At 40.1% G+C, this 25827-nt stretch overlaps 6 protein-coding genes and 1 pseudogene across 7 annotated transcripts; 4 read left to right on the plus strand and 3 right to left on the minus strand.

The window, feature by feature from the left end:
- Window positions 1-200: 200 nt before the first annotated feature.
- LOC131015573 (hydroxyproline O-galactosyltransferase HPGT3-like) lies at window positions 201-3586 on the plus strand. Of its 2 annotated transcripts, none has more exons than XM_057944000.1 (12): window positions 201-724; window positions 810-873; window positions 1490-1539; window positions 1621-1811; window positions 1909-1969; window positions 2084-2156; window positions 2456-2579; window positions 2664-2751; window positions 2821-2871; window positions 2987-3058; window positions 3138-3250; window positions 3353-3586. In XM_057944000.1, exons 1-12 carry the CDS (start codon window positions 591-593, stop codon window positions 3373-3375), a joined length of 1044 nt encoding a protein of 347 aa, XP_057799983.1. In that variant the 5' UTR covers window positions 201-590; the 3' UTR covers window positions 3376-3586. The 2 variants fall into 2 exon arrangements, with proteins under 2 accessions (XP_057799983.1, XP_057799984.1); XM_057944001.1 differs by having other exon boundaries at window positions 662-724; window positions 810-868.
- Window positions 3587-3940: 354 nt separating this feature from the next.
- Window positions 3941-7104, plus strand: LOC131015566 (cysteine--tRNA ligase, chloroplastic/mitochondrial-like). The gene is given in 12 exon segments (XM_057943992.1): window positions 3941-4412; window positions 4497-4560; window positions 4750-4911; window positions 4984-5154; window positions 5296-5577; window positions 5717-5779; window positions 5781-5843; window positions 5956-6051; window positions 6053-6160; window positions 6339-6425; window positions 6427-6441; window positions 6697-7104. Coding segments are annotated over 12 exon segments (1701 nt in total). The 5' UTR covers window positions 3941-4044; the 3' UTR covers window positions 6919-7104.
- LOC131015568 (heparanase-like protein 3) lies at window positions 7010-9585 on the minus strand. The gene is given in 9 exon segments (XM_057943994.1): window positions 7010-7467; window positions 7543-7642; window positions 7720-7845; window positions 7928-8117; window positions 8200-8374; window positions 8376-8580; window positions 8693-8876; window positions 8957-8993; window positions 9066-9585. Coding segments are annotated over 9 exon segments (1599 nt in total). The 5' UTR covers window positions 9303-9585; the 3' UTR covers window positions 7010-7122.
- A 3713-nt stretch (window positions 9586-13298) lies between these two features.
- On the minus strand, window positions 13299-18983 carry LOC131015564 (topless-related protein 1-like; annotated as a pseudogene).
- Window positions 18984-20041: 1058 nt separating this feature from the next.
- LOC131015582 (uncharacterized) lies at window positions 20042-21369 on the plus strand. The gene is made up of 3 exons (XM_057944016.1): window positions 20042-20333; window positions 20667-20725; window positions 20816-21369. Exons 1-3 carry the CDS (start codon window positions 20193-20195, stop codon window positions 21177-21179), a joined length of 564 nt encoding a protein of 187 aa, XP_057799999.1. The 5' UTR covers window positions 20042-20192; the 3' UTR covers window positions 21180-21369.
- LOC131015580 (protein WHAT'S THIS FACTOR 1 homolog, chloroplastic) lies at window positions 21368-23256 on the plus strand. Its single transcript, XM_057944014.1, has one exon. The coding sequence runs from the start codon at window positions 21880-21882 to the stop codon at window positions 23014-23016; it is 1137 nt and encodes a 378-aa protein (XP_057799997.1). The 5' UTR covers window positions 21368-21879; the 3' UTR covers window positions 23017-23256.
- A 144-nt stretch (window positions 23257-23400) lies between these two features.
- Window positions 23401-25675, minus strand: LOC131015579 (probable anion transporter 5). The gene is made up of 2 exons (XM_057944013.1): window positions 25198-25675; window positions 23401-24840 (listed from the first exon to the last, which is right to left on the minus strand). Exon 2 carries the CDS (start codon window positions 24833-24835, stop codon window positions 23534-23536), a length of 1302 nt encoding a protein of 433 aa, XP_057799996.1. The 5' UTR covers window positions 24836-24840; window positions 25198-25675; the 3' UTR covers window positions 23401-23533.
- Window positions 25676-25827: the final 152 nt, after the last annotated feature.

A 25827-nucleotide genomic window follows, 5' to 3' on the forward strand; every position in this document is an offset into this window, starting at 1 on the left:
TTCTGATGGATTTTTCTTTATTATTAGATCAAATGTCTCATTTTGCCTTAAAGAAGTTAAAAATCGAGTCTTCAACATTTAATGAGAGATCCTGAAAGGAATGCTGAACTTTTTGCTAGGAAAGACTCGGGTATTCATTCAATGGGACAAATGCATTTGCTTTGATAGTTCTGATGGATTTTCTTTCAAGCTGCATCCCTTAATTAATTATTAGATCAAAATATCTCATTTTGCCTTGAAAAGAAGTTAAAAATCGAGTCTTTTAACTTTTAATGAGAGATCATGTTAAATGAACCCAAGCTCACCTCAAATTTGACGTATTATCAGATATTCAGATCTCAAATCTCATGAATTCCAAAAAAATACAAAATTGGTCGAATTGAATTTTGCTGGCTGATGAAGTAAACTAACAACTGGTTTTTCCTGCTCCAATCATAACCACAGCAAACTCATCTCTCTCTCTCTCTCACTAGTCTCCCGACATTCTTCTGTTTTTTTTTTCCTCTTCATTTCTTCTCGTTTAAATGTTGGTTGATTTACCTCGATTGATCAAGAAATCTTGATAATTAATTCACTAGTGTTGGGGGAAAATGGAGGGCAGTTTACCAGTTACAAATGGGAAAGCAGAGAGGCGATCGAAATCGAAGACGGCTCACAGCACCTCCAAATCTTCTCTTCTGATGGGTTTTCTCTCTTGCCTTGCGTGGCTCTACGTCGCCGGCCGGTAACCTTTTTTTCTCCTTTGTGATTGCTTCTACTGTTCTATTTTCTCACTCTTCTTTTATTTTTTGGGTTTTTTGTCATCTCAGATTGTGGCAAGATGCACAGAACCGGACTTTGCTTGCTGGTTTATTGAAGAAGAATTCTGGTCAGGTTTGAATTTTCTGAATCTGAAACAAAAATTTCCCTTTATTATTAGGTTATAAAGAAAATGTGTTTGATTTTGGGAGCTGGGAGTTGTGAAATGGTACGATTTGAGATGCTACTAATATGAAATGGATGCTCTTTCTCTTCCATTGTTGGTTATGATATGAACTGATTTTGAAATGTGGGTGAATGAGACAACACTATATAATGTGAATGGATGAAATATGGCGGTGTAAAGGCCGGTCTTTTGGTATCAGCGCTGTGAAAAAGGCAGAGAACGTGACATATACGACACAAGAAAGACTACCCTCGTGGTGTTGTTGAAGAATATGTGTTTTAGCAATCTTGTGCAATGTGTGCTGTTTAGCTGATTAGAGTAATTCCACATGTCACTGAATGAGACACTACCTAATGTGAATGGATGAAATATGGCGGTGTAAAGGCCGGTCTTTTGGTGTCAACGCTATGAAAAGGGCAGAGAGCGTGTCATATATGACACGAGAAAGACTATCCACGTGGTGTTATTGAAGAATATGTGTTTTAGCAATCTTGTGCAATGTGTGCTGATTAGATGATTAGAGTAATTCCACATGTCACTGAATTTGTATCATTTTGTTGGCAGCGGCCTAAGGTGCTTACCATGGAAGACAAACTGACGGTCCTTGGATGCAAGTATGTATTTTCGTGGCTACATTTAGCTTTTCTGTTGGGATGTTAAGCGTATCCACACTCAGTATTGATAAACATGTATAGGGGGTTGGAGAGGAGGATAGCCGATGCTGAGATGGAATTGACATTAGCAAAGAGCCAAGGATATCTAAAGAACCAGCTGCAGCAAAGTGGAGCTTCTTCTGGTAAAAAGTTACTTGCTGTTATTGGAGTTTATACTGGTTTTGGTGGCCGGTTGCGACGCAACATCATCAGGGGGTCTTGGATGTCACGGGGTATGTTCTTTTTTCTTTTTTCCTTTTTCCTTTCTTTTTCTGACTGAGTGCTTGATCTGAAACTCATGACACCAATTGCTTTAACTGGTGATTGCAGCTGATTCTCTAAAGAATCTGGAAGAAAGAGGAATCGTTGCGCGATTTGTGATTGGAAGGAGGTTAACCACTCACCTCCGGACTTCGTTTCTGAAGCAAATCTGCTGATAGTTGCACTAGATCTTCATCTATTTATAAACTAGAAGTTGAATATTGTCAGTTGCTTGGATTTGCAGCCCAAACCGCGGTGATAGCTTGGACCGCAGTATTGCAGAGGAAAATCGTGTAAAGGAAGACTTTCTGATACTTGTAAGCCATCCGAATACCATGTCAGTTTAGTAGATTCTCAAGTCTCGGAATGCTCATGATTTTCTTATTCCTTTTGTCTGGTATATGTCTTCATCATGCCTGCGAAACCGACATGAAAAAATGTTGTTCATGCCATTTACTGCTCATGAATAGCAGAATGACAATACACCTTGCATTTTAATGTCAAGTGATTTTTGTAAAAGTTACACGAGATCTCCATTTAGTTATTTCTGAGCTCGTATGCGTGTTTTCTATGTATTAAATGGATTCAAGTGTAAAACAAATTAGTGTTTTGCTAGGATCATCACGAGGAGGCCCAGGAAGAAATGCCCAAGAAAGTGAAATTCTTCTTCAGTGCAGCAGTCCAGATGTGGGATGCAGACTTTTACATAAAAGTTGACGACAACGTTGATCTCAATTTCGGTAAATCTGGAAATCCTGCTTTGATGTTTCTATATCTAATTTCATGAGCTAATAATGATTCTATCTTATCTCTCATCTTGGCAGATGGTCTTAATGAACTTCTCCGAAGCCATCGTGATAAAGAAAGTGCTTATATTGGTTGCATGAAGTCTGGAGACGTCGTAGTGGAAGAGTAACGCTCCCTATCTTGATTGGTTTACATAGAAGTTTCATATTTATATAAATATGGTTTATTTTGCAGGGGGAAGACGTGGTACGAACCCGAATGGTGGAAATTTGGTGATCAGAAATCGTAAGTGTATATTCAAGAATTGGTATCTGCTAAGTAAACCTTCAGATGTATGAGTTTAATCTCAGAGCCATTGCATTTTCCTTTCGAATTTCCACTAAGATAACGTCGTCAACAGATACTTCCGCCACGCAGCTGGTTCTATCTTCGTGCTCTCGAAAAATTTGGCGCAGTACGTGCATATTAACAGGTTTGTGTCCATTCTTGACAGAGAACACAGATTTATTTGTAGACATTTTCGTTAGCGTTAATGATCTCTTGGTGTGCAGTGCATCCTTGAAGGCCTATGCTCACGACGATGTTTCAGTGGGGTCGTGGATGATGGGTGTTAACACGACGTACATAGATGACACCCGCCTGTGCTGTAGCTACTCGGGGCAAGGTAACGTGTTGTTGGCATATGTCGTGTGTCGTAGTTCCATCATTTTGCATCGCGTTTAACATTTCGTATTGTTGTTGTTGTTGTTGTTCCGTGGTGGTGCAGACAAGTTCTGCTCCTTGGGTTGAGAATGGTTTAGGGCGCCGCGGCGGCGGCGGCGTTTTTTGTTCTGAACTGGAGGAGTTGCAGAGCGGCATTAGTTAGCTAGATCACTCAATTCTTTTTCTTCTCTTTCTTTTTTTTACTGATAAATTGGCATTACTTATTATAGAGGAATGCTTTTTTCTTCTTGTAATTGCTACTTCACATCTTATTTTAGCATTCTGCTTAGTTCTTCAAGGCTCTCTCTCTATATCTCTCTTATTCACACTGTTAAAGAGAAAATAGAAGTCTTTTCCTTCAAGAATAATTAGATTAGATAGAAGTAGAACTCGTGCCTTGTAAGTTGTAACTTGAAATCGCAAGACCAATTTTTTTTATTTTATTTTTTTCAACGTAACGTGGAATCTGATTAATCTCACTTTCAACTATTGCATAATGTGAGAACTCTCGACGGGTTTTCGGAAAAATTCAATCTTTTTCCCTTTGAAGCCATCGAAAAATTGAATCTTGGACCTAAATAATCAATTTTTATAGAAGAAACTGTTTTTTTTTTTTTTTGTGTCGCAAAATGTGGATAAGCTTTATATATGGGAAACTAACTAATTAACAAACGCTCAAAACTTCTCTCTCACACACTACACTACACAATTTTCTGAACCCAACTGAAAGTCTAAAAGAGAGAGAGAGAGAGAGCTATGGCGACGATACTGAGATGGTACAAACCCTTGTTTCCGCTCCGCCACCGCAAACCTCTGGCATTCGCGTCGAAATCTTTCCATTGGAAGAGCAAATTCCGCCTTCGCAGCACAATCAATTGCAGCTACAACAAGTATCAATCCTTGAATACCTGCTGTGAGGAAAAAATCGATAACAAAAATCGCGATGGTAACTCGCGGGAAGCGAAGAAAGAAGTCTGGCTGTACAATACGATGAGCAAGCAACGAGAGCTGTTTAAGCCCAAGGTGGAAGGCAGAGTAGGAATGTACGTTTGCGGCGTCACCGCCTATGATCTCAGCCACATTGGCCATGCCCGCGTTTACGTTGCTTTTGATGTGCTCTACAGGTACATTCTCCTCTCCCTCTCTCTCCCTCTCATAATTAGGGTTTATTTTTGTGAAGCTCTGAACTTTATTTTGAAATTAGGCAGATACCTTAAGCACTTGGGCTATGAGGTTAACTACGTCCGCAATTTCACTGATGTTGATGACAAGGTCTGCAGTTAAGCCCTAATTTTAAGCTGTTACTTTAGTGGAAATATTTGCAGATGCTCACTGGGATCAGTTTCATATATGAGTTGTTGTGGGGATAGGTTAACTTAATGCTGTTGCTTATAAATGGCATCTACTTGGTTACAAATTTATGACAGGATAGCTGAGTGTCCCCGTTTTCGAATTCTGTAGATTATTGCCAGAGCAAATGAATTGGGTGAAGATCCAATTAGTTTGAGCAGAAGATACTGTGAGGAATTTCATCATGACATGGCATGCCTGAACTGCCTTCCTCCTTCAGTGGAACCTCGCGTCTCTGATCACATACCGCAGATTATTGCTATGATTAGACAGGTACTCGGCTGACCATTCATTCGTGTTCGTTTTTCTGTAAAGAAACTCAGCTCTGTTTCTTCACTGTGATAGATACTGGATAATGAATGTGCATACGCAATTGATGGCGACGTGTACTTCTCCATAGACAAATTCCCTGAGTATGGTCGATTATCTGGACGTAAATTGGAAGATAACAGGGCTGGACAACGTGTTGCTGTGGACTCTAGGAAGAGAAACACAGCTGACTTTGCATTATGGAAGGTGAAATCCATTTTATCAAAGTGTTCTGTGCTTATATGTGTTTTATGGAAGATTTGATCCAAATGGGGACGAGTTTTTGGGGATTTCGAGAATATTTTTTTTTATCGAGGTTTGAGGAGGCATCATTCGCTTATTCTGCAGGCAGCAAAGGAGGGAGAACCTTTCTGGGAGAGTCCATGGGGTCCTGGAAGGCCGGGATGGCATATCGAGTGCAGTGCTATGAGTGCTGCTTATTTAGGTTATTCTTTCGACATACATGGTGGTGGAATGGATCTTATTTTTCCTCATCACGAGAATGAGATTGCACAAAGCTGTGCTGCCTGCCGTGAAAGCAGTGTAAGCTATTGGATCCATAATGGATTTGTGACCATCGATTCTGAGAAGATGTCGAAATCTCTTGGCAACTTTTTCACCATTAGACAGGTACAAGGACAAGGGCTCTTTACTCTCACAGTCTGCATACGTTCGATATCTACTAGTAGTTGTTTATTGTACTAGTATATCATAACTCCATTGATAAGTTTTTATTACTTCTAATTTTAGTAGTCGAATTAATTTTCAGGTACTAGAACTTTATCATCCACTCGCTCTGAGGCTTTTCCTTATGGGAACTCACTATCGTTCCCTCTATTAATTACTCGGATCTACTGCTTGAAAGTGCATCAGACCGTGTTTTCTATATCTATCAGGTAGGTATCGCAAGCATTCAACTCATGATTAGACATGGATTCTGTACATATATATCCCTTCTCTTTCCTGAGGTCGTCGGATTCTCATTGATGTGAGTTTTTTCGGATGCAGACATTACATGATTGTGTGAGTATCACGGCCCAGCACGAAGAGGCTGATCTGAAGGATTCAATTCCATCAGAAATTGCAACGTGCATCAACAAATTTGCAGGACGAGTGTTCGATATCAATGACAGATGATCTACATACTTCTGTGGCTTTAGCTGCAATCTCCGAACCATTGAAAACCATGAATGATCTTTTACATACCCGAAAGGTACTTTGCACTGCAGTCAGAGCAAGCAATTGATAATCGTGGTTGCAATTCAATTCCAAGTCCTAATAATTTTTTCTCTCCGATTTGTAATAAGTTAATGGAGCATCAATAGTGAAAATGATACTTCTTTTGATTTCTGAACATCCTTCTCCTATATGATCTTGGGTGTTTCGTGCAGGGAAAGAAGCAACAACTGAGAATTGAGTCACTTGCTGCTTTGGAAAAGACGGTTAGAGATATTCTTGCTATTTTGGGGCTTTTGCCAGGATAGTTATTCTGAGGTAAAATAAATTATTCTCGGTCTGCGTTTGATGAATGTGAACTCGTCACTGTTTTCTCAGAAGTTTGTAATTTTGGTCAGAGAAAGTAGTAAAAGGTACAGAAATTGTGAACTAATATTGTTTGAAGCTTAATCACTAAAACAAACTCAAGAACCAATTTGCAAATGGTGTTTGAGATATATGTCAAAATGTATGATATCCGTGTGATCATCTCGAGATTTGCCTAGTAAATTTTTCTTGCGGTTTACTATGCAGGCATTGGAGCAGCTGAAGGATTACGCTCTGAGGCGTGCAAAGTTGACAGAAGATCATGTTTTGCACAAGATTGAAGAAAGAAATGCTGCAAGAGAAAATAAAGAATATGAAAAATCGGATGCAATTCGAAAAGAATTGGCAAGTGCAGGCATTGCACTCATGGACAGCCCAGAAGGCACAACTTGGAGACCAGCTATGCCTCTGGCATTGCAAGACCAATAGTTTTTCTCAATCGAGCATCCGTTTTGGAAATTATTGTCGTCTATATAGCATAGCACGAAACAGCTTCTGTCCAGGTACTTTTCACCTATGATTCTGTAACTGGAATTTTGATTCTCCGTCAATTTTATTGCTTATTACTCTGTAGGAAACTACATTTACTTATTGATACAGATTACATTCGAAATCTATATATGTTGGCTATGGTTATTTGCAAGCGGGGAGGCTGATGGGTATCCGAGCAAATAGTATGGAGTAGGGAGCAACAGTTATAGGTAGTGAGGAGTCTACTCTTCTAGGATTTAATGGAGGTATTTGCCCTGATGAATTTAGTTGCAGTATTTCCCCATTTAGAAGCATTGTTCTGCTATGCAAGTCTCCATCTTTTGCAGTTAGATGGTATTCTTCTCTGTATCTGACTGCCTTTCGTGTTAGTCGAGCAGGCTGCTCAAGCGTCAGCTTCTCGTTTGACACACCACCATTTTCAACAGAAACCCCAACTTCAACTGTAGTAGTGTTGTCCAGATTGATCAGTAGTAATATGATTCCATTCTGTAGAATTTGCCAAAACACACTGTGAGTTTACTTAGACGAGAGCTTCTATTTCAAAATGACGTTGCATCTTACCCTATTCTTGGAACAATGAGCATAGGTGCGGATCTTGCTCGTCCCGTTGAAGTTTGTTGACAGAACTCGCCTTCCCATGAGACGATGCCAAAGAAGTGCACTACACATATTCAAAAAAAGGGATTAGGACAGCACGGGGGAGGGGAGAGTCTTGTGTGAGACAGTCGGATGAACCACCTATAGTAATCGGGGTTGGGAACATAGGTGTTGGTGTCGATTAGACCGTAGTTCCCGCCAATGAAGGACTGTCTGCAGTATGTCTTGGTATCATAGGTAGCAGACATCCCCATCTGATCCAGATACCTTTTCACAATACATGCTTACTTATAGTTAAACTTCCATTTCATTTCATTTCAATCACTCCAAATATTCATCAGAAATTTACCAGAAACTAAACACAAATGCATTTGTGACAAGATTTCTGCCACTGTTATAAGCCCCTCCAGCTTCACCAACCCATGCAACACCTCTACTTGCTGAGCTCTTCACAATGCTCTCAAGATCCTTAAATGTCTCCGCTTCGCCATCAAGATACGATGGGTCGAGTATCTTTTCAATCAAATGATCGTCCACTCCTAGTTAGGAAAACATATGTAAAAAGATTTCCATTTCCATGCTCGAGAAGAGGAAACAAAAGAGATGAGAGAGCTCAGGTACCTGGCCCAAGATTGTAAATGTGGTGTGAGACGACTTGAAGTGATCCGGAGGCTGCGTTGACGAATCTTGTGAACCAAGTTTTATCAAAGAAGCCGCCCGGCCCAAGAACCAAGGGCTTGGTGTTGAAGCCCTTATAGATCTCCTGCACTTTGCGGTCAAGTGTGATCACATCAGCCTGCGTATTGATCAGCTGCAACGCTTGCTCCTACGCCGTTGCCACTCAGTTCATTCCCAAGCTCCCACCCATGGATGGTGTAGCCATTGTTGACAGTGTGCCACATTAGAGACTCTGCATTGGTAGGATCCCAAGCTCCGGTGCATACCCCACCGGCTCCAATGGTTCGACCAGTCAGCGCGTTCAGACCAAATATGACCTTGGCTCTACAGTGCAAGAAAACAGACTGTAAGTGTCTCTTTTACAGCATATATAGCATTCTTTTGATGATGAATTACCCCACCTCACCCCACCCCACCCCACCCCACCCCACCCTACCCTGCTGTTTTGAAGAAGATGTTGAGCTCGTCCCATCGCGATAAGGGCAAGCAGCCTTGAGTGAATCCAAACATCTCAGAGCTATTCCTGATGAATTGAGTGCATGGAGTTGTATCATTTGATGTTTGGTATCTGAGTTTGTCTTGCAGAGTTCCACCAAGTCTGATTTTCAGAGGAGAAAAGGCTGCAAAAATCAGAGTATGGTTTTTCAGTTCAAATGCTTTGTTTCTAGCTAGCTTAGCTACCTGCAGTTTACATATATACCTTTCATTGAGTTTAGCAGAACCTTGTTGCTCAAATCCTATAAAAAATGAAGTGCAAAGTGTTTAATATCATAAACATGGTGGAAATCTTGAAAGCAATGCATACTAACCAGATTGAGAAGTGAAGCACTTCCCCAGCTGCAAGTGCCGTAGTCGCATTTTGTAGGCGGCCACCAGTCCATTGTAGCACAGACGAAATCTTCGTCTATCTCTGCAATGGAAGAAGATCCATTGATATGCACTGTTCCATTCGCACTCTGAGAGACGACACCTGTTGAGCCTCGGCTTGCTAAGTAGAGCCAGAAGCTTACTCCAAGCAGAGAAGCAGCCATGCCAGATATCATCATTCCTTCAATAAACCATGGTAGTGTGTGTTTATAATTTGCTATATATATATATATATGTAGAGAGAGAGAGTTAGGTTGAGGGATCACTTTCTTGAAAAATAATTCAGATGAAAGCTGTGTTTTGATGAACAAAGTGGGATGGGAAAACTACTTTAATTTGTTGCCGACATTACAAGTTCAGTGTTTTGCTGCTGAGGTTTATGTGGTGCAAGTTGAGTATATCTTAAAAAAGGCAAATTAAACTACTCCTTTCTTAGATTCCTCTCTTGAGTTGGTGAAGTTTTGACTAATCAAGATAAAGTGGTATAACAAACATTTCATGGTTTAGTGTAGTACAAGGTAAGATATCCTCAGATTAATACTATGTTTGTTTGATGTGTTCAAGATTAAGACAATTTGTGGGCTGCAATCATTTGCTGATTATGTTGATAAGATTAGAAAAAATCATCATCTTATTATTTGCATGATGAAAGAGTCTTGGTCAAATTGAAATTATAATTAGGAAGAAAAGAACAAAATAGACCAATCAACTCATTCATTTTATCTTCACTCGTAGATTATGAAGGATTAGTCTGTCATATAATTATTAGTAGTGATTGATTAACTCAACTTGTCTCTTTATAATTACTAATTTGAAGGTATACTAAGCAATTTATGATTTATTTCATTTTCACCAAATCCCTGTATACGCCAACAAAAGAAACAAATGATATCCGGAGCACATTCAAAAACTACATCAAAAGATTTTATAAAAGTAAAACAAATAAAAAATTAGAAAGAAAGATGCCAAAAAATGGGGAGGTTTTTGGTGAAGTAGAAAGATAAGTGGAGGTATTTTCATCAAAGGTTTATTCTGGTTGTGGTATCATCTAATCCTATAATTGAGCTTTTGTCATTTTTAATTGTCTTTATCTAATTGAACCCTTTAATTTTTTTCTAAGATTGAGTGGTTGTTCCTATCATAGCTTGGTCACATATAGATTGTAGGTAGGTGTTCAAACAAATTTTCTTCATCATAATAATTTATATTAATTGATTCCAACTTTTCAAGGCTGCATCTATTTATTTTAATAAAAGTAATGCTTTCATATCATGGGTGTATGATAATATATTTTAAATAAATAAACTAAGAGATGGAGGTGGGCTTGGAATTTAACTGGCTGGATAAGGAAATCCTTGCATATGTACTGTGCTCCACATATTGTAATAAATAATATTATTTCTCAATAAATTTAACTAGGGAAATTCTATAGAACATGTAAATGCATGTATTACACTCACCTCTCATAAAACTTTATTAATATAATTAGCTCACTTGCAATTAATAGAGGCAAGTCCGATTCATTTACCACCTCATTCATCATAATGATTGATCTTTGATTCCAACTTTTCAAGGTTGCATCTATTTATTTAATAAAAGGTTGCATCCACATTTTGCGACGAAAAACACAGTTTCTTCTGTTAAAATTGATTGGCAACTCCTTATTCAGGAACAAGATTGAATTTTTGGATGGTTTTAAAAAAAAGATTGAATTTTTCGATGGTTTCGAAGGAAAAAAGATTGAATTTTTTGAAAACCCGTGGAGAGTTCTCATATTATGCAATAGTCGAAGGGAAAAAGATTGATTTTTCAAGTTACAAGGCACGAGTGAGTTCTACTTCTATCTAATTATTCTTGAAGAAAAGGAGTTCTATTTTCTTGTATGGTTACTCGTGAGTGTATTTTCAACACTCTATTCTCTTAAACAGTGTGCAACTCACAATGAGAGAGAGAGAGAATATATGCAGAATTTTTGTTAGAGAAAAGCATGAACTTGCTACAAATTGCAAGATCTCTTTTGTGTAAATTTATATCTTCCTCACTCAAAACAAAAACCCTCATTTAGATACTAAAATGGATTCACCTTCCATAAAGCAAAGTCAGCTGTGTTTCAGCTGAAGTCAATAGAGTTGAAGCAATATATCATACATTTCAAATCTAATCTCTAACAATACTAACAATAAGCAATAAAATTCATGAAGAATCAAAATTCCAGTTTACCGTGTCATGTTTCTCCACTTATCCTTCAAATCCACCTCCGTTCTCCCTTCAAACACACCCCGATTCTCATTCAGAATCAGTTTCCAATACCCTTTACCAAATTTGGCAACTGCCCGCCCTTAATGCATCTTCTTCTTCATTGCTCCATCTCCGATTCCTCCTCCTCTTCTTCGAAGGCGCCGTCGCGCTGCCGCTCCCCACAACAAGCTTCCTCGCCGTGATGTTCACCGGCGTTTCCTGTTTCTTCACCGGCGTCTCTTCTTCTTCTTCTTCTTCAACGGGAAGATCAACCCCAATAACTCGCGCAACTTTCCGCAAATCCTTCCGCTTCACTTTCTCCGCCACAAGGTCTTCAAACGCCGGCCCCAATTTATCCCTCTCCTCCTTCACGTAAACCCTAACCGCCTCCTCCGCGCGAACCGATTCAAACTTCTCCAGCACTATCCCCGCACACGTCGTCGTCCCACGCCGCCGCATCGATGTCGCGCTTCCAAGCCTCCAGCATCTCCGACCCCAGCGCCTTACCGTGCTTCTCCATCATCGGAATCCTCCTCTTCCACACGCGTTTCACCGCCGAGAAAAACTCCATCGGATCCTTGCGTTGCAGAGGCCTCATCGCGCTAATCCACCGCCACCGCGCAAAATGCGTGCCGCAGCGCGGCTGGAGGCTTGCCTCCCTTGCCGGAAATCGATCTCCTCCAGCTGCTCCAGCGCATGAAGCGTGCTTTTGGAAACCGGACGCCGCGATGCGAGTTCGAACAGCAGGAGGGCTTTTTGAAGGTCGAGATCGTCGTCGGGGAGCGGCAGCGCGCCGATCAGAGAGTCCAGCGCCCGCGCGCCGATCGAGCGGTGAATGAAGAATCGAATGATCCAACCTGCGGTGACTGGATCCATGTCCATGGCGTTCGCTCAAACCCTAGCTTGTCGAAGAGGAATATGATTTGCATGCCGAATTTTTGAATTAGGGAATCTGAGGATCGAATCTACAAAAGCGGTGGGCTCACATAAAATTTTGGATAAGCCCAATAACCGATTACGCACGTTCTCATCAATGTTTTATTTAAGTTTTTGCCATATTTTATATGCTTGAATAATTATGATAAGTTTTTTTTCTTTCCTTTATTTTATTTTTAGTTGGATTTATTATTTTTTTAATTTTTTGTGCTGGGATGAACAGCTGGAATTATTAATAAAATATTAATTAAATAAACTTAAAAAATTGTTGTTGAATCTACCGTACATTGAAGTTTAAGCCCAATGAGTGATGGACATAATATTTTGCAGAAGCCCAATAACCAATTATACACATTTTCACTAATAACTTAAATAGTTTTTGCCTTTTTTATATGCTTATATACATATGATAAATTTTTTTTTCTTTCCTTTATTTTATTTTTAGTTGGATTTATTATTTTTTTTAATTTTTTGAGCTGGGACGAACAGCTGGAATTATTAATAAAATATTAATTAAATAAACTTAATAAATAGTTGTTGAATCTACCGTACATTGAAGTTTAAGCCCAATGAGTGATGGACATAATATTTTGTAGAAGCCCAATAACCAATTATACACATTTTCACTGATAACTTAAATAGTTTTTGCCTTATTTATATGCTTATATACATATGATAAATTTATTTTTCTTTCCTTTATTTTATTTTTAGTTGGATTTATTAGTTTTTTAATTTTTTGAGCTGGGACGAACAGCTGAAATTATTAATAAAATAAACTTAATAAATTATTTTTGACTTTACCATACATTAAAGTTTAAGCCCAATGTGTGATGGGCTTATAGAAGTCTGCACACTGCAATATGACGAAAAACGAAAAGCCCAATACATTTTCCTAAAATTCCAATATAAATTATGTTTTCAATATTTTATTAATGTAATCGGCTCACTTGGAATAGTTCTTGGTTTTAGAAAAAGTAAATAATAGAGGTAAGTCATTCTCATAATATAAAAAATCAACTGAAATAACCATAATCCATTCAATTTGGACGAAAATTTTTGTAGTTGTACAATCATATGTTACAAAATAGAATATAATTATTGCAATAAAACTTGATAAATATTTCATCTTCAAAACTGAAAACTCATCAATAGAAATCTAGGTATATTTTCATGGATTCTTGATGGGCCATTTGCCTTGAGATTCTTGGGGTTCGATTACGACCACGCCACCATTAGACAAACCCAACGCGAACTGGTACGGCTTATGTGGATGAGCCGCAACAACAACCGGATCCACATAACAACTACATTCCATAAAAGAAAAGAAAAAAAAAAAAAAAATCAAGATTCTTGAATGGTGTTAGCATTCAACTTGATCAAAGATTGATGAAGAGAAGTTGTGGGAGTTACCTTAGACGGGGCGGAAGGTACGAAGACGGGTCGATCTCAAGGCGTGGGGCGAGGTCCAGAGCCCCGAGTATCAAGAGGATCCCGTCCCTCATGGCAGCGTACACGAGCTGGCTGTCGCAGGAGTACGTCGCGTGGGAGATGCGCGTGCAGAAGTTGGCGATAGTCCACTGACATTCAGCAACACAACCATCATTTGCTGATGAGTTTAATTTCATGTATACACGTTTATGATGAAGATATAATATTGGTTAGTGTATATATATAGAAGACCTGCTTCACGCGTCGTAGCGTCGCAGTTTCATACACGGCGAGTTGAGTCTCGTGCACTGCGAGAAAGTGGTGCTGCTCTTTGTCCAGCTCGACGTTCGTCTCTGATGAGTCCGAGGCCAGCCAGCCAACCGAGATCTGCAACACCGTGCTCTTCTTCTTCTCCCATGTCATGGAATCCCACACAACAATCTGAGTGTCGACTCCACACGAAACGAGCACGTTGAGCTTGGTCGAGAAAGCTAGCCCGCTGATTCGCTTAGAATGCCCCTCGAGCTTACTTATCAACTGCAACATGAAAAGCTCAGCAGAAGAAGCACAAAATGGTGAAAACAGAATACAATAATGAATACATAGACACCTCATCAACGCGTATGTTGTAGATGAGAATCGTTGAGTCGTCCATGCCTATAGCTATTATGTTGTTATCCGGTGGATAGAACATGAGGCACGTTGCAGCCGGCGGTGGTGGCATCACGTTTCTCATTTTCTGCGTATCCAATTACACACACAAGATCAGAACAGAGCAATCCTTATTTCAGACAAACAAAAACCTTAGTAATTGAAGTATTATTACCTTGAACACAAGCATGTTGTACAGACTAACCATCCTTCCCGAAGCTGATATCAAATAGGAGTCGTTCTTGGACAACTGAGAGGCACGGTGTAGCTACATCCACGAGCGAGCTCTCGTCAGGGACATCATTGATCATCAACAATCCCCTCCTCGGCTGCCACAACTGCGGCTCACATTTTGTTGTCGCCTCCCCACTCTTCACCCATCTCCATAGCAGATGAGTGCCGTCTTCTGCCAATGCAAGAATGCCGTTACCTGCATGAGTGTACTGCAATCTCCGTATCTGCAACCATCAAACGTCGAACCATAACTACCTAAATCATGACAAAATTCGCGAAAATGAGCTTCTCTGTCAAAACATACCATATTAGTCTTAACCTCAGAAGCGAGTAGCACGGATTGGCAGCGACAAACTTCAACAATTTTAGAAACAGATTCTTCAACGCCTTCCGGCTTTGAATTCCACATTGCATCAAGAATTTCTCCTCCCTATGAAATCACCAAAATGTGTTCATAGCAATTCTAAACGAACAACACTTAGAAACGCGACTGGAGCCATTCGAATTAGGCCACTTACTGTGGTGCCGTTGCCACTCAAAACTCCTTGATAAGGGAAACAAGGGAAAGGTGCAGAATCTACAGATTCTTGCAGCAAGAGACGGCCGCGATCATTTGCCAATATCTTGATTCGATCATCATCAGCAGAAACAGCCAACAGATTCCCTTTCTCACTGAAGCGAATATGTGGCCTCGCCTAATAATAATGCTTGATTATGATCCAAACCACAACTAAAACATCAAATAGTATAAGAAACCTACTTGCAAACCCCCATCTGCATCGATAACTGCTAACACTTCATCCCTGTCCATATCCCAGATTTTGATCAAATGCTCGTCACCAGCAGCTAAAAACCGATCAATGCAGGTATCAAATTGAACCACAGCCGAAGAGCATTTGCTTAATCCGTGGTAGTTCCTAACGATATAGCCTTCAGCCTCATTCCATTCAACAATATAGGAGTCTCCATTTTTGCTCGTCCCACATGAAAACAGCCTACAAATTTAAATGTATTAGCATAGAAAGGCCAATAATGTGGACGCACACATGTTCTCGAATCAATCACCTTCTACTGTCGCCACCATAAGCCATTCTCGTAGGACACAAACCCGGAGCATCATAAGTGACTCTTGATCCTTTGTCATCAAACAACCATGCATTTATCTCCCCACTTATTGTGACGGAAAATAAGAACTGTTTATAGGGAAAGAGGATGAACGTTAACATACTCATTTGAACGAGTTAAAAGAAAAAAGTCGACATAATGATTATACTCTCACATGGACATTTCCCTTCATACTAGGGCATACAGAGTACACGGGAGCCCCGTGACCCTCAAACGTGTACTGTTTAGTGCCAGTCACTGCATCCCAAACCTTAGGGAGAAGAAAAAAAGTCGAAGATTAAAGGTCTATTTTTACAAGTATTAACTTTGTAACTGTGTAACTTACCTGAATCAACTTGTCATCACCACAGCTTATGACAACAAATTTTTCGTAGGGTTTAGAGAATGCTAGATCATTCACACTGCCAAGATGTGCATCGATCTGGGCAGAAAAAAGTTGGGAATAAAAGATACAACGCGTATATGGAATATAACACAAGGATGGATAAGTAATAGAAGCTACGCTACCTCCCATTGTTTCTCAAAGGAATTGCCATTTATATCGTACAGATGTAGCTCGCGTTGGGAGTATGCAACCCCTGTTATCGACAAAGTTCATGTTAAGTTAATCAGCCTCAGAAAAAAGATAAATTTCAAGGGAAGATTCGTACCAAATAGAGAACCATCAGGGCTCCATCGCACACAATTAACAGAGATGCCGGGGTTTCTTGCCACTTTCTCCTGTTTACACGTAATTTCTTTCACAACGACCACAGCGAGTAAGCAGAGATTAACGAGTGGGGAAGATGAGGCGTACCGTTAGCAACTTCTTGGCAGCAGCAACGTCCCAGATTTCTACATCCCCAGAAATTTTCCCAACTAAAAGGAAAGGCCGGCAGCAGCATGAGCTATTAACACATAACGTCTCGGAAAAAATATGAAATTAGCAATGAACGTAGTGAACCTAATAGCAGAGCCTCATGAACCGGGTGGAAATCCATGGTAGTCATGGAAGAGCCTGTATTTAGAATTCGTTCAACCGTCCTAGGAAAGTCGAGAGGAAGCTCGTTTTCAGAAGCTTGACAACGTGTGGAAATATCCGTCCGTGAGTCCTCCTCCTTCATTCATTGTTTGAAAAACATGAGGACCGCGTAAATCATAAAGACAATCCAGAATGTGATGATTTATTAGGTACCTCGTCTGTATGTTCTGTTGACTTTATGTTACCCTCGCCTAAAGCTGCAGTTACCGGATTTCCAGTATAAATTTGGGAATGCAGAGACATGAAAGTGAAAAGAATAATGTGCAGGGAGTATATAACGAAGAGACCACCTAGGTTTGCAAGATTCGCAGTTGAAACAGTAACGAGGGAATCAGTTGCCAAGGACTGGTTAGAAGCCGAATCTCCCGAGAGGGACGATGCAGACACTGCAACGGGTGGGGGCAGCTGCACGAGAATTGAATCAAACACGCCATGCTCTATGAAGAAAGTAATGGAGCTATGGTAGCTATGGTCTAAATCTTACCAACGAGGTCAGTTGATCCTGCATACTGTCTGGTCCGGGGCACTTATGGTCTGTAAAGAGGGTGTCGATGTGTGGCTGCGGGTGAGGATGTGTACAGTGAATATGCTGCCAGTTCAAACTGCATAACGTAACACTGTAATCAGTTTACCACAAATGAATAGATATTACCCTAAGAAAGGCCTACCTCTGGTTAATCAGACGCCTCAACCGTGACTTGTTTATCTGAGGAAACCTCGTTCTCCCTTGGAGAAGGGGATTTGCCTCGATCACGCCCCTAAGTTCGCCTACCACACTTTTTCTCGCGGATAACGTATCTCCATATAGGGCTAGTGAATCATTTTCCCTGTGATGTTACCATATGGTTCATATACTCACTAATATCATCAACCTCTCTTTAAGGAAATTCCTTTGTGATATGATTTTGTATTTATTATTGTATTTGTACCTCAAGTCATCTAGTGCCAAGAGCTGAGCCATCTCCTTGTACAATTCTTTGTTCGACTTTGAGAAAACACGAAGATCCTTCTTAAGAATGTCGAAGGCCGTAGAAAACTCGTGCCTGTGAAAACAGATTCCACATGTGCAAATATGAGAAAAAAACCCCAAATAACAACATTGAAGAAGAAAGCATCACCATCTTACTTGTCTAGGGCCTCAAGATACTTTTGCTTCCTTATCTCAAAATATATCTTAGTCGAGTATTTGTTGTCTTCCACCACTGTGAAGCTCGAGAGATACTTCTCCGCCTCCTCCCATTCGCCATTCAGCGCCAGCTCCTCAAAATATTTCAGATCGAAGAAATAACCTGTCTCTTGCTCAAGCCTATTTATTGCACAAGTCATCACATGAGTTGTATGGGATACATACATTTATTGAGAAATCGGAACAACGAGTAGCACGAGCCCAACGGCCAACTCACACGTGTGCAGTCTTCTTAAGGTTCTCCTCCTCACAGAATTGAAGTATCAAGAAAACGAGGTCTTTACTGAGAGACATTGCCAGCCCCTTATAAGTAAGAATTCCACAATTAATCAAGAAATTAAACACCAAGAAACTAATTTGCGATTAATCAACTTTGCAAACTGCATTGCATCAAATTAACTCTCTTATACCCTTTCCCCAATGTGGATGCATCAAGCTCAAGAACACACACACACACAAAAACACACAAAGCCCTTATATATATATATATATATATATATAGTCAAATTTAAGCACGTGTTTGTATCCTAATCATGCCCAAATAGAGGAAGAAAGACCCTTAAAACAGAATTCTTGAAGAAATAAAGACAAACTTCAACCTAAACTGCTCAACACCACACTAGTTCAGTGAAATCCAGCTTCAAACTAGTTTCTGATCAAATCGATGTCAATTCAAAGTAAACTTAAAACTTCGGATTTAACAATAATCCTTGCAAATTACAACATCTAACGAATTCTGATCAAGGCCCATATCCCATCTCCTTTCATTCAAAACAGACCACAGAAATGGAAATCAAACAAGCAGGAGAAAAAGTTGCAATTAAAAAAAAAAGCTAGAGAATAGGCAATAAAAGGCAGTGAGATGCTTACTTTTTGATAGGAAGAAAAAAGAAAAAGGGCAGCTATGATTTATGAATGGAAGCGTTTGCCAAAGATCTCCACTATAGCTACCTCGACCTTCTTCTCTCTCTCTCTCTACGAAAACATAGTAATACTACTTTATTCTCTCACTAAAATTAAGAGAGAGAGTGTCTGTGTCAGTGTTGTGTTGGAGAGGCCGTCAATTAAAAGACCGAGAAAGCGACGACCAAGTTGATAAGTTGGAGTGCTTATCAGATAAGTCGTTGAAAACAAAGACGGATAAATCCGTTAAGAAATGTTTTCACGTCGTACAAGAATCTCTGTTGGATAACTATAATAAAAATCGCACCAAAAACATATATACATGCGTCATTTATTTCAGATTCTGTACATAACTTTCAATATATATTTGATGAATTTTTATTCACAGTTATTTAAGAAGTAACATTTTGAAACTTAGTGAATGCTTTTTTAATCACATTTGTTGAAAGATATAGAATTATCAATTATAGAAAGCACATGTTTGGGAAATTTTATTTATAACAAAAAAAAGTGGAATATAATTTGGGTTTTAAATTGATTTTATTTCCAATAGTATAAGTATTAAACAATACTACTATATTGAAATTTTTTTTTCTTGAGGGAATTTTAAACAATACTATATTGGAATTTTAGTAAAATGTATGGGGCTTTTCACTTTTCATCATGTTGCAATATGCAGACTATCGTATAAGCCCATCACTCATTGGGCTTAAACTTTAATATATGGTAGAATTTAACAGCAATGTATTAAGTTTATTTAATTAATATTTTATTGATCGACTTAAATAATAATAATAATAATAATAATAATAATAATAATAATAATAATAATAAAGCCAGCTAAAATTAAAATAAATGGACAAAGAATGAATTTACCATATGTATTTAACCATGTAAAAATAAAGCCAACACATTTTTTACTATTTTAAATTATATATATACATTAAATATAAAAATATTATAAATAATATAGTATATTATATACATATAGATATAGATATGTGTATATATAATCCATGTATATTGGAGTATCAATTATCAACTATAGTTTCGCTACATTAGTTTCAATCTCGACAAAATATGTTTTGTAACAATAATCTAAAATAACTTTATAAAAAATAGTAATTCAAAGTTCCAAAAAAAATATCCAACCTAATACCAACTTTGAAAAGGAAAATGTTAATTGGGATTTGGGAATGGAAATGTTTAATTTATTTACTACTAGAATCTTCGGGAGAAGTAAAGAGAAAAAGTAGAGAACTCTAAAACCCTAGCTCCATAAAACCCCCAAATTGGAATCCACTAGGGTTTTACATCACATTCGTGTATATATTTACCCACTGTATAATGTATATACAGTCAATTTCCAGAAAATCTATGCCAATTTCCATGGAGGCTGAAACTGCGGTGGCGTTCCTCACTCAGAGGCTCTCTAGCTTCGCGATTGAGGCTTTTGTGGTTCAATTTTCCACCTGCTTTCTTTCCACGGTACAATTCACCTCGTTTGCTGTTCTATAATTCGACATTCTTCGATCGTTTGATCTAAATTTCTGTGCTTTCGCAATCTTTGTTATGATTTATTGTTAATTCGGTGTCGGTTGATAATTAATGTGCAAAATTGTTGTGTAATTTTGCTGTCTAAGGCTGTTTTATCCTCTGTTGGTTTTCAAATTCATTTGAATTCTCTTCCCTTCCCGGTAATTTTGTTAATTATCTATGACTAATTCATGTTTATTGTATAATTTGGACTTTTTTCCAGTTACTGTGATTTGATTGATGAACTTTGTGTTTGAGTTGGTTCATGTTTGTTGTTTTTAATAGATAGGAGCTGTAGCAAATGCAGCTGAAGCATTCACCAGAGCGCCAACAGTGTTGGATAGGTCTGCTCTCTCTGTCCCATTTCTAAATGTTGTTCAATTTGTAGCTTATTTAGTAAGGCACTGATGGAGGGGAGCTCTTGATGTTTGAAGGCTTTTGATGGCTGAGCTCGGCATGAAGAAGCAGTCCGAGCCCGAGAATCAAGAAGCCAGCGAAGACGAGGATGATGAAGACAAGGATGAGGACGACGAGCAGGATGAAGATGCTGGAGGGGAGGAGGATGAAGGGGATGATCAAGGTGATGATGAAGAGGATCCTGAGGACATTCCCGAGGCAAACGGTGGCGGTGCTGCAAGTGGGGATGAGGAGGAAGAAGAAGACAATGACGAGGAGGAGGAGGACGACGAAGATGATGATGATGATGACGACGAGGAGGAAGAGGTCGAAGAGGAAGAAGAGGAGGAGGAGGAAGAGGAGGAGGAGACTCCACAACCACCAGCTAAAAGGAGGAAATGAGCCTAGACATAATCAATCGTTTATGTGTTTTTGTAGTTTTGAATTTTGTGTTTAATATGTTTTTGATAGTTTTGAATTTTGTGACAAGCATGTAACTTTGATACATAGGATGTGGAGTTGGTCAGTTTTGACACATAACTAGACATCTCTTCTAATATCAATGGCCTCCACTTTCTTTTCTTTGCTTCAACTACATTTCCTTTTTCTTTATATTTATAGCATGACGATTTCATCATCAAAAGAAATGATGATGAAACATATCAATTTAGAACTTGAATAATTTAACAATTGATCTAAGATTAAAAAGTTAGTACTTCATTTCTTAATATTTTTTTACCAAATTATAGATTGTTAGTTAATCAAATTAGATTGTTAGTTAATCAAATTATGATGATTTGAGACTAAACATATCAAAAGTTAAAAAAGAGAGAGACTTGAATGTAGCAACATTTTGTATACCTTTTTTTTATATACAATATTAAATAAAGAAATTAAAAGGTAGACGCACACAAATTTTGTGTACCTTTATTTATGTGGGAAGAGGAATATTTGGCAAGTAATATTTTCCAACAAGTCATAGCTATTTTTTCACATTTATTTGAAACGAGTCACAACCAATTCGCGACGTTTTTATGCAGGCGACAAAAACCCAAGCTTTAGAAGGGGTGCACTCCAAGTGCTCGACCTATTTCCTCAGAGAATGCAGAGACTGCAGAAAGCATTTGGGATGAACAAAACGAGCGAATCCGACGTCTCATCATGCTACACAAGGATTCAAATCATGCACAAATCAACCGCAGGAAGAAAACCCAAGAAGAAGATATACCACAGGGTGCAAGAGCTCGACAGAGTCATGGATCTTCAGAAGAAGCCATCGCTAATCCTCCACCTCAAATCCATCATACAATCCCAGAAAACGGCTTCCCTTCTGCTTAGGGACCTCGAGAAGGAAGTCGGCTTCGTGCAGAAATGGACTTACATGGCCGTGATCGAGAGATACCCCACCATTTTCCGCATCTTCGGTGGCCAGGCCGACAGGTCGCCGCCGGCGGTCGCATTGACCGAGACGGCTAAAAAGATCGCAGCTTTGGAGGCGGAGGCGCGGGCGGAGATGGAGCCCTTGTTGGTTAGGAATCTGAGGAAGCTGCTGATGCTTTCTGTTGATTGCAAACTGCCTTTACAAACTGTTGATTTGATCTCCAATGAGTTAGGTTTGCCGCATGATTTCAAGAACTCTTTGATTCTGAAGCACCCTCAGTTTTTCAGATTGGATGAGGTGAATGGGAGGGAGTTTCTGCATTTGGAGAATTGGGATTCTTCGCTGGCGGTAACTGCTCGCGAGGAGAGGCTGTCGTGCCAAGACATCCCGGTGAATAAACGTGTTAGGATATCGAAAGATGGCAACTTTTTGGGGCCCTTCGCGTTTCAGTTGAAGTTCCCTGCTGGTTTTAGGCCGAATGTGAGCTATCTGGAGGAGGTCGAGAGGTGGCAGAAGATGGAGTTCCCTTCTCCTTACTTGAACGCGAGGAGGCTTGAGGCGGGCGACCCTAAATCGAGAAAAAGAGCAGTGGCAGTGCTTCATGAGCTCCTCAGCTTAACCATGGAGAAGAGACTGACCTCTGCACAGATGGATGCGTTCCATTCCGAATACCGGCTGCCTCCTCGACTGCTGCTCTGCTTGATCAAGCATCACGGCATCTTTTACATCACTAATAAAGGTGTGAAGAGTAGTGTGATTCTCAAGGAGGCTTATGATGGAACAACATTGACTCATAAGACTCCTATGATTGAGTACACAGACAAATTCATGGCTCTCATAGGTAGATCAGCTGTCTGAAGATCATGGTAAGTGAGTTCTACTATGTTTGATTGTGAGCAATTAGAGTTGTCGACAACTTGCACGTCCCTCTCCGGCTTCCCTCTTGTCTGCCTCCCGCTCCTCGCTGTCTCGTTCACTACACATTCACCATATGCTGCAGTTAATTCATCAAAACAAAGAGAATCATTCTTATGCATTTGCAAAGTTTAGAGATGAAATAGAACTAATCTTGAATGCAAATGTTTGTTTGTTTCTTTATGCACAATGTGTCCCTTTTATTTCTGCATTTTCGAAATGATAGTGTTTGAAATGAGTTTACTTGTTGAGATGGAACACAAGATGGAAAATATTGCAATTGTAAGCCTCATTGTGGAGAAGCTTTATAGTTATGTTACATATACATGGTGGAAATGAGCTCTTGAAATTTTATTATATAGATAAAATGAATTTTTAAATTCTAACACTATGAATAGGTTCAAATAAGGTCGTTTTATGTGAAAGAAATTGTGCATTAATAAACAGTAGTTTGTGAGCCTCAGTCGAAAATCCTCTCTCCCGTGGATAGTAAAAGAAACACAAGAGAACTAAACACACATAGTAAACTCGGGATAACAAAAACCGGTCTCCAGCTCTCCGGCGTGGTAAGATCCATGTCCGCCGCCTTGGCCGCTTCGAGGAGTCGACCTGTTAGGCCGACTCCGACGACCCCGGCTAACGTGCCGGCCGTGTTCGAAATCCCCATCACTACCCCTGCATACCTCGGGGCCACATCCATGTGATTCACAGCAAATCCAGCTCTCCCCAGCGCCAGGAACCCCAGCGCCACCGACGAGCAAAACACGGCCCCGTCGGGCGTCCGGAACAGGGGAAGCGCCACCAGCGCGGCCGAGGCCACCGCGAACCCCGCCGTGTTGAGCGCCTTCCTCGTGGCCGTGACGGACAAGGTCTTGGTGGTGATGAGCTTATCCGCGACCACTCCACCTATGTTTGAGAATAGGAACATGTTGAGATAAGGCAGCATCTTCGACGAGCCCATTTCTTGAAGGCTATGCTGCAGCCCGAGCTCGAAGTAGGTGGGGAGCCAGTTCATGAGCACGTAGAGAGCGTAGTGGAACGTGAAATTGTTCACCACAATAGCCCAAATGGGCAAGCTCACCATGATCTTCCTCCACGGGATCCGGTTCGAGCCGACGAGGTTGGTGCTCGGGAGCGAGGAGGGCTCGCCAAAGCCGGCAGCGGCCGCCTTGGGGTGATCGGAACGGGGAGGGTCCGTGGCGTAGGCGAACCATAGTAGGGACCATATGAGACCCAATGCGGCCTCGGTGACGAACACGGATTGCGGGCCTCGAGACTTGACGAGGCCGGGGAGGACGAGGGTGCCGAGGGCGGCGCCCAAGTACATGCCGGAGGTTGTGAGGGAGACGGACCTCGAGCGCTCAGGGGGCGGGACCCACTGGGCGAGGACAGTGTGGATGGCGGGGAAGATGAAGCCCTGCGCCACGCCGACGAGGAGGCGGGCGAGGACGGTGAGGGCGACGCGGCCGGGGTCGAGGGGGACGAAGGCGGAGGCGAGGGACCAGAGGAGGAAGGAGAGGAGGAGGATACGCCGGCCCCCGAGCCTCTGAGCCGCCCAGCCGCCGGGGACTTGGGAGCAGGCGTAGCCGTAGTAGAAGGTGGAGAGGATGAGGCCCTTGCTCGACTGGGTGGCTCCGGCGGCGTCGGCGGCGGCGGTGTAGGCGATGGAGAAGCCCACCCGTTCGATGTAGCACACACAAGTGCAGATGAAGGTCAACAGCACAATGAGGTAGCGCCTAGGTAGAGATGATGCCATCTTCATTCTCACTAGATCAAGATGAACATGGAGCAATCCAACAACAATTTTCAAATTTTAATAATTACTGAAAAATACTACGACTCAAAGCAGAGACAGCATTTGATTTACTAAAAAGAATGGATGAATTTACATACATTGACAGAATGAAGAAACTCATGGGACAACATCAAATTGCATTAGCATTTTTGATTGATTTAGAAAACTATTCAAACAGGAAACACCACCAAATTCGAAACTAAATCAACCCATTTTCTTGATTTAGTCTACACACAAATACTATCATCAAGCAAATCAAAAACAATGAAATGGGGCTCAGCAAAACCATCAACCTAAATAAAAGGATCAAGAAAGGAAATTGCACTCACCTCCGATGTGAAAAGTGCTCCCTCCAAATCGATAAAGATGAGATTTTTGTTTTGACCCAGAAAAAAAGAAGGGTAAATTTAGCAGAGCTACATTTGACGGAATGAAGAAACCGTGATTTGACCAAAATTAAATAATTTTTGCCCAAACGCTCAAATATGCTGCTGCTTCATTTAATGTTAGTAATAAATTACGAGGAAAAACAAAAAAAGGCAAACAACATCGAAGTTGAACTTCTAAAAAAAAATAAAAAATCATCAAAGTTGAAATCTTGTTCACAGATATTTAGAGCACCAAGTCAACTGACACTTTATTTACGACGTCGCAATCCTATCAAACAATCGTGCTTTGAAACATTATTATTCTTTACTTAATTACTCGCCTCAAATGATTTGGGCTTTGAAACACATTTGGGCCTCAAATAATTACCACAAAATTTATGAAATCTTATAGTTCCACCACAATTTTCTGATCATGTATATATTATTATTAACCCACTTATCACCCAAACTCATTTATAGTATATCTAAATAACTAAATATAAATTGTTATGATAATTGGATATATGTGTCAATATGAAGTCTCATGCAAAATCAATATGATATTCAAAATGAAATGGACCGAAGGAGAGA

The sequence above is a fragment of the Salvia miltiorrhiza genome, chromosome 3 (genome assembly GCF_028751815.1).
Source record: "Salvia miltiorrhiza cultivar Shanhuang (shh) chromosome 3, IMPLAD_Smil_shh, whole genome shotgun sequence".
Classification (NCBI taxonomy): Eukaryota; Viridiplantae; Streptophyta; class Magnoliopsida; order Lamiales; family Lamiaceae; genus Salvia; species Salvia miltiorrhiza.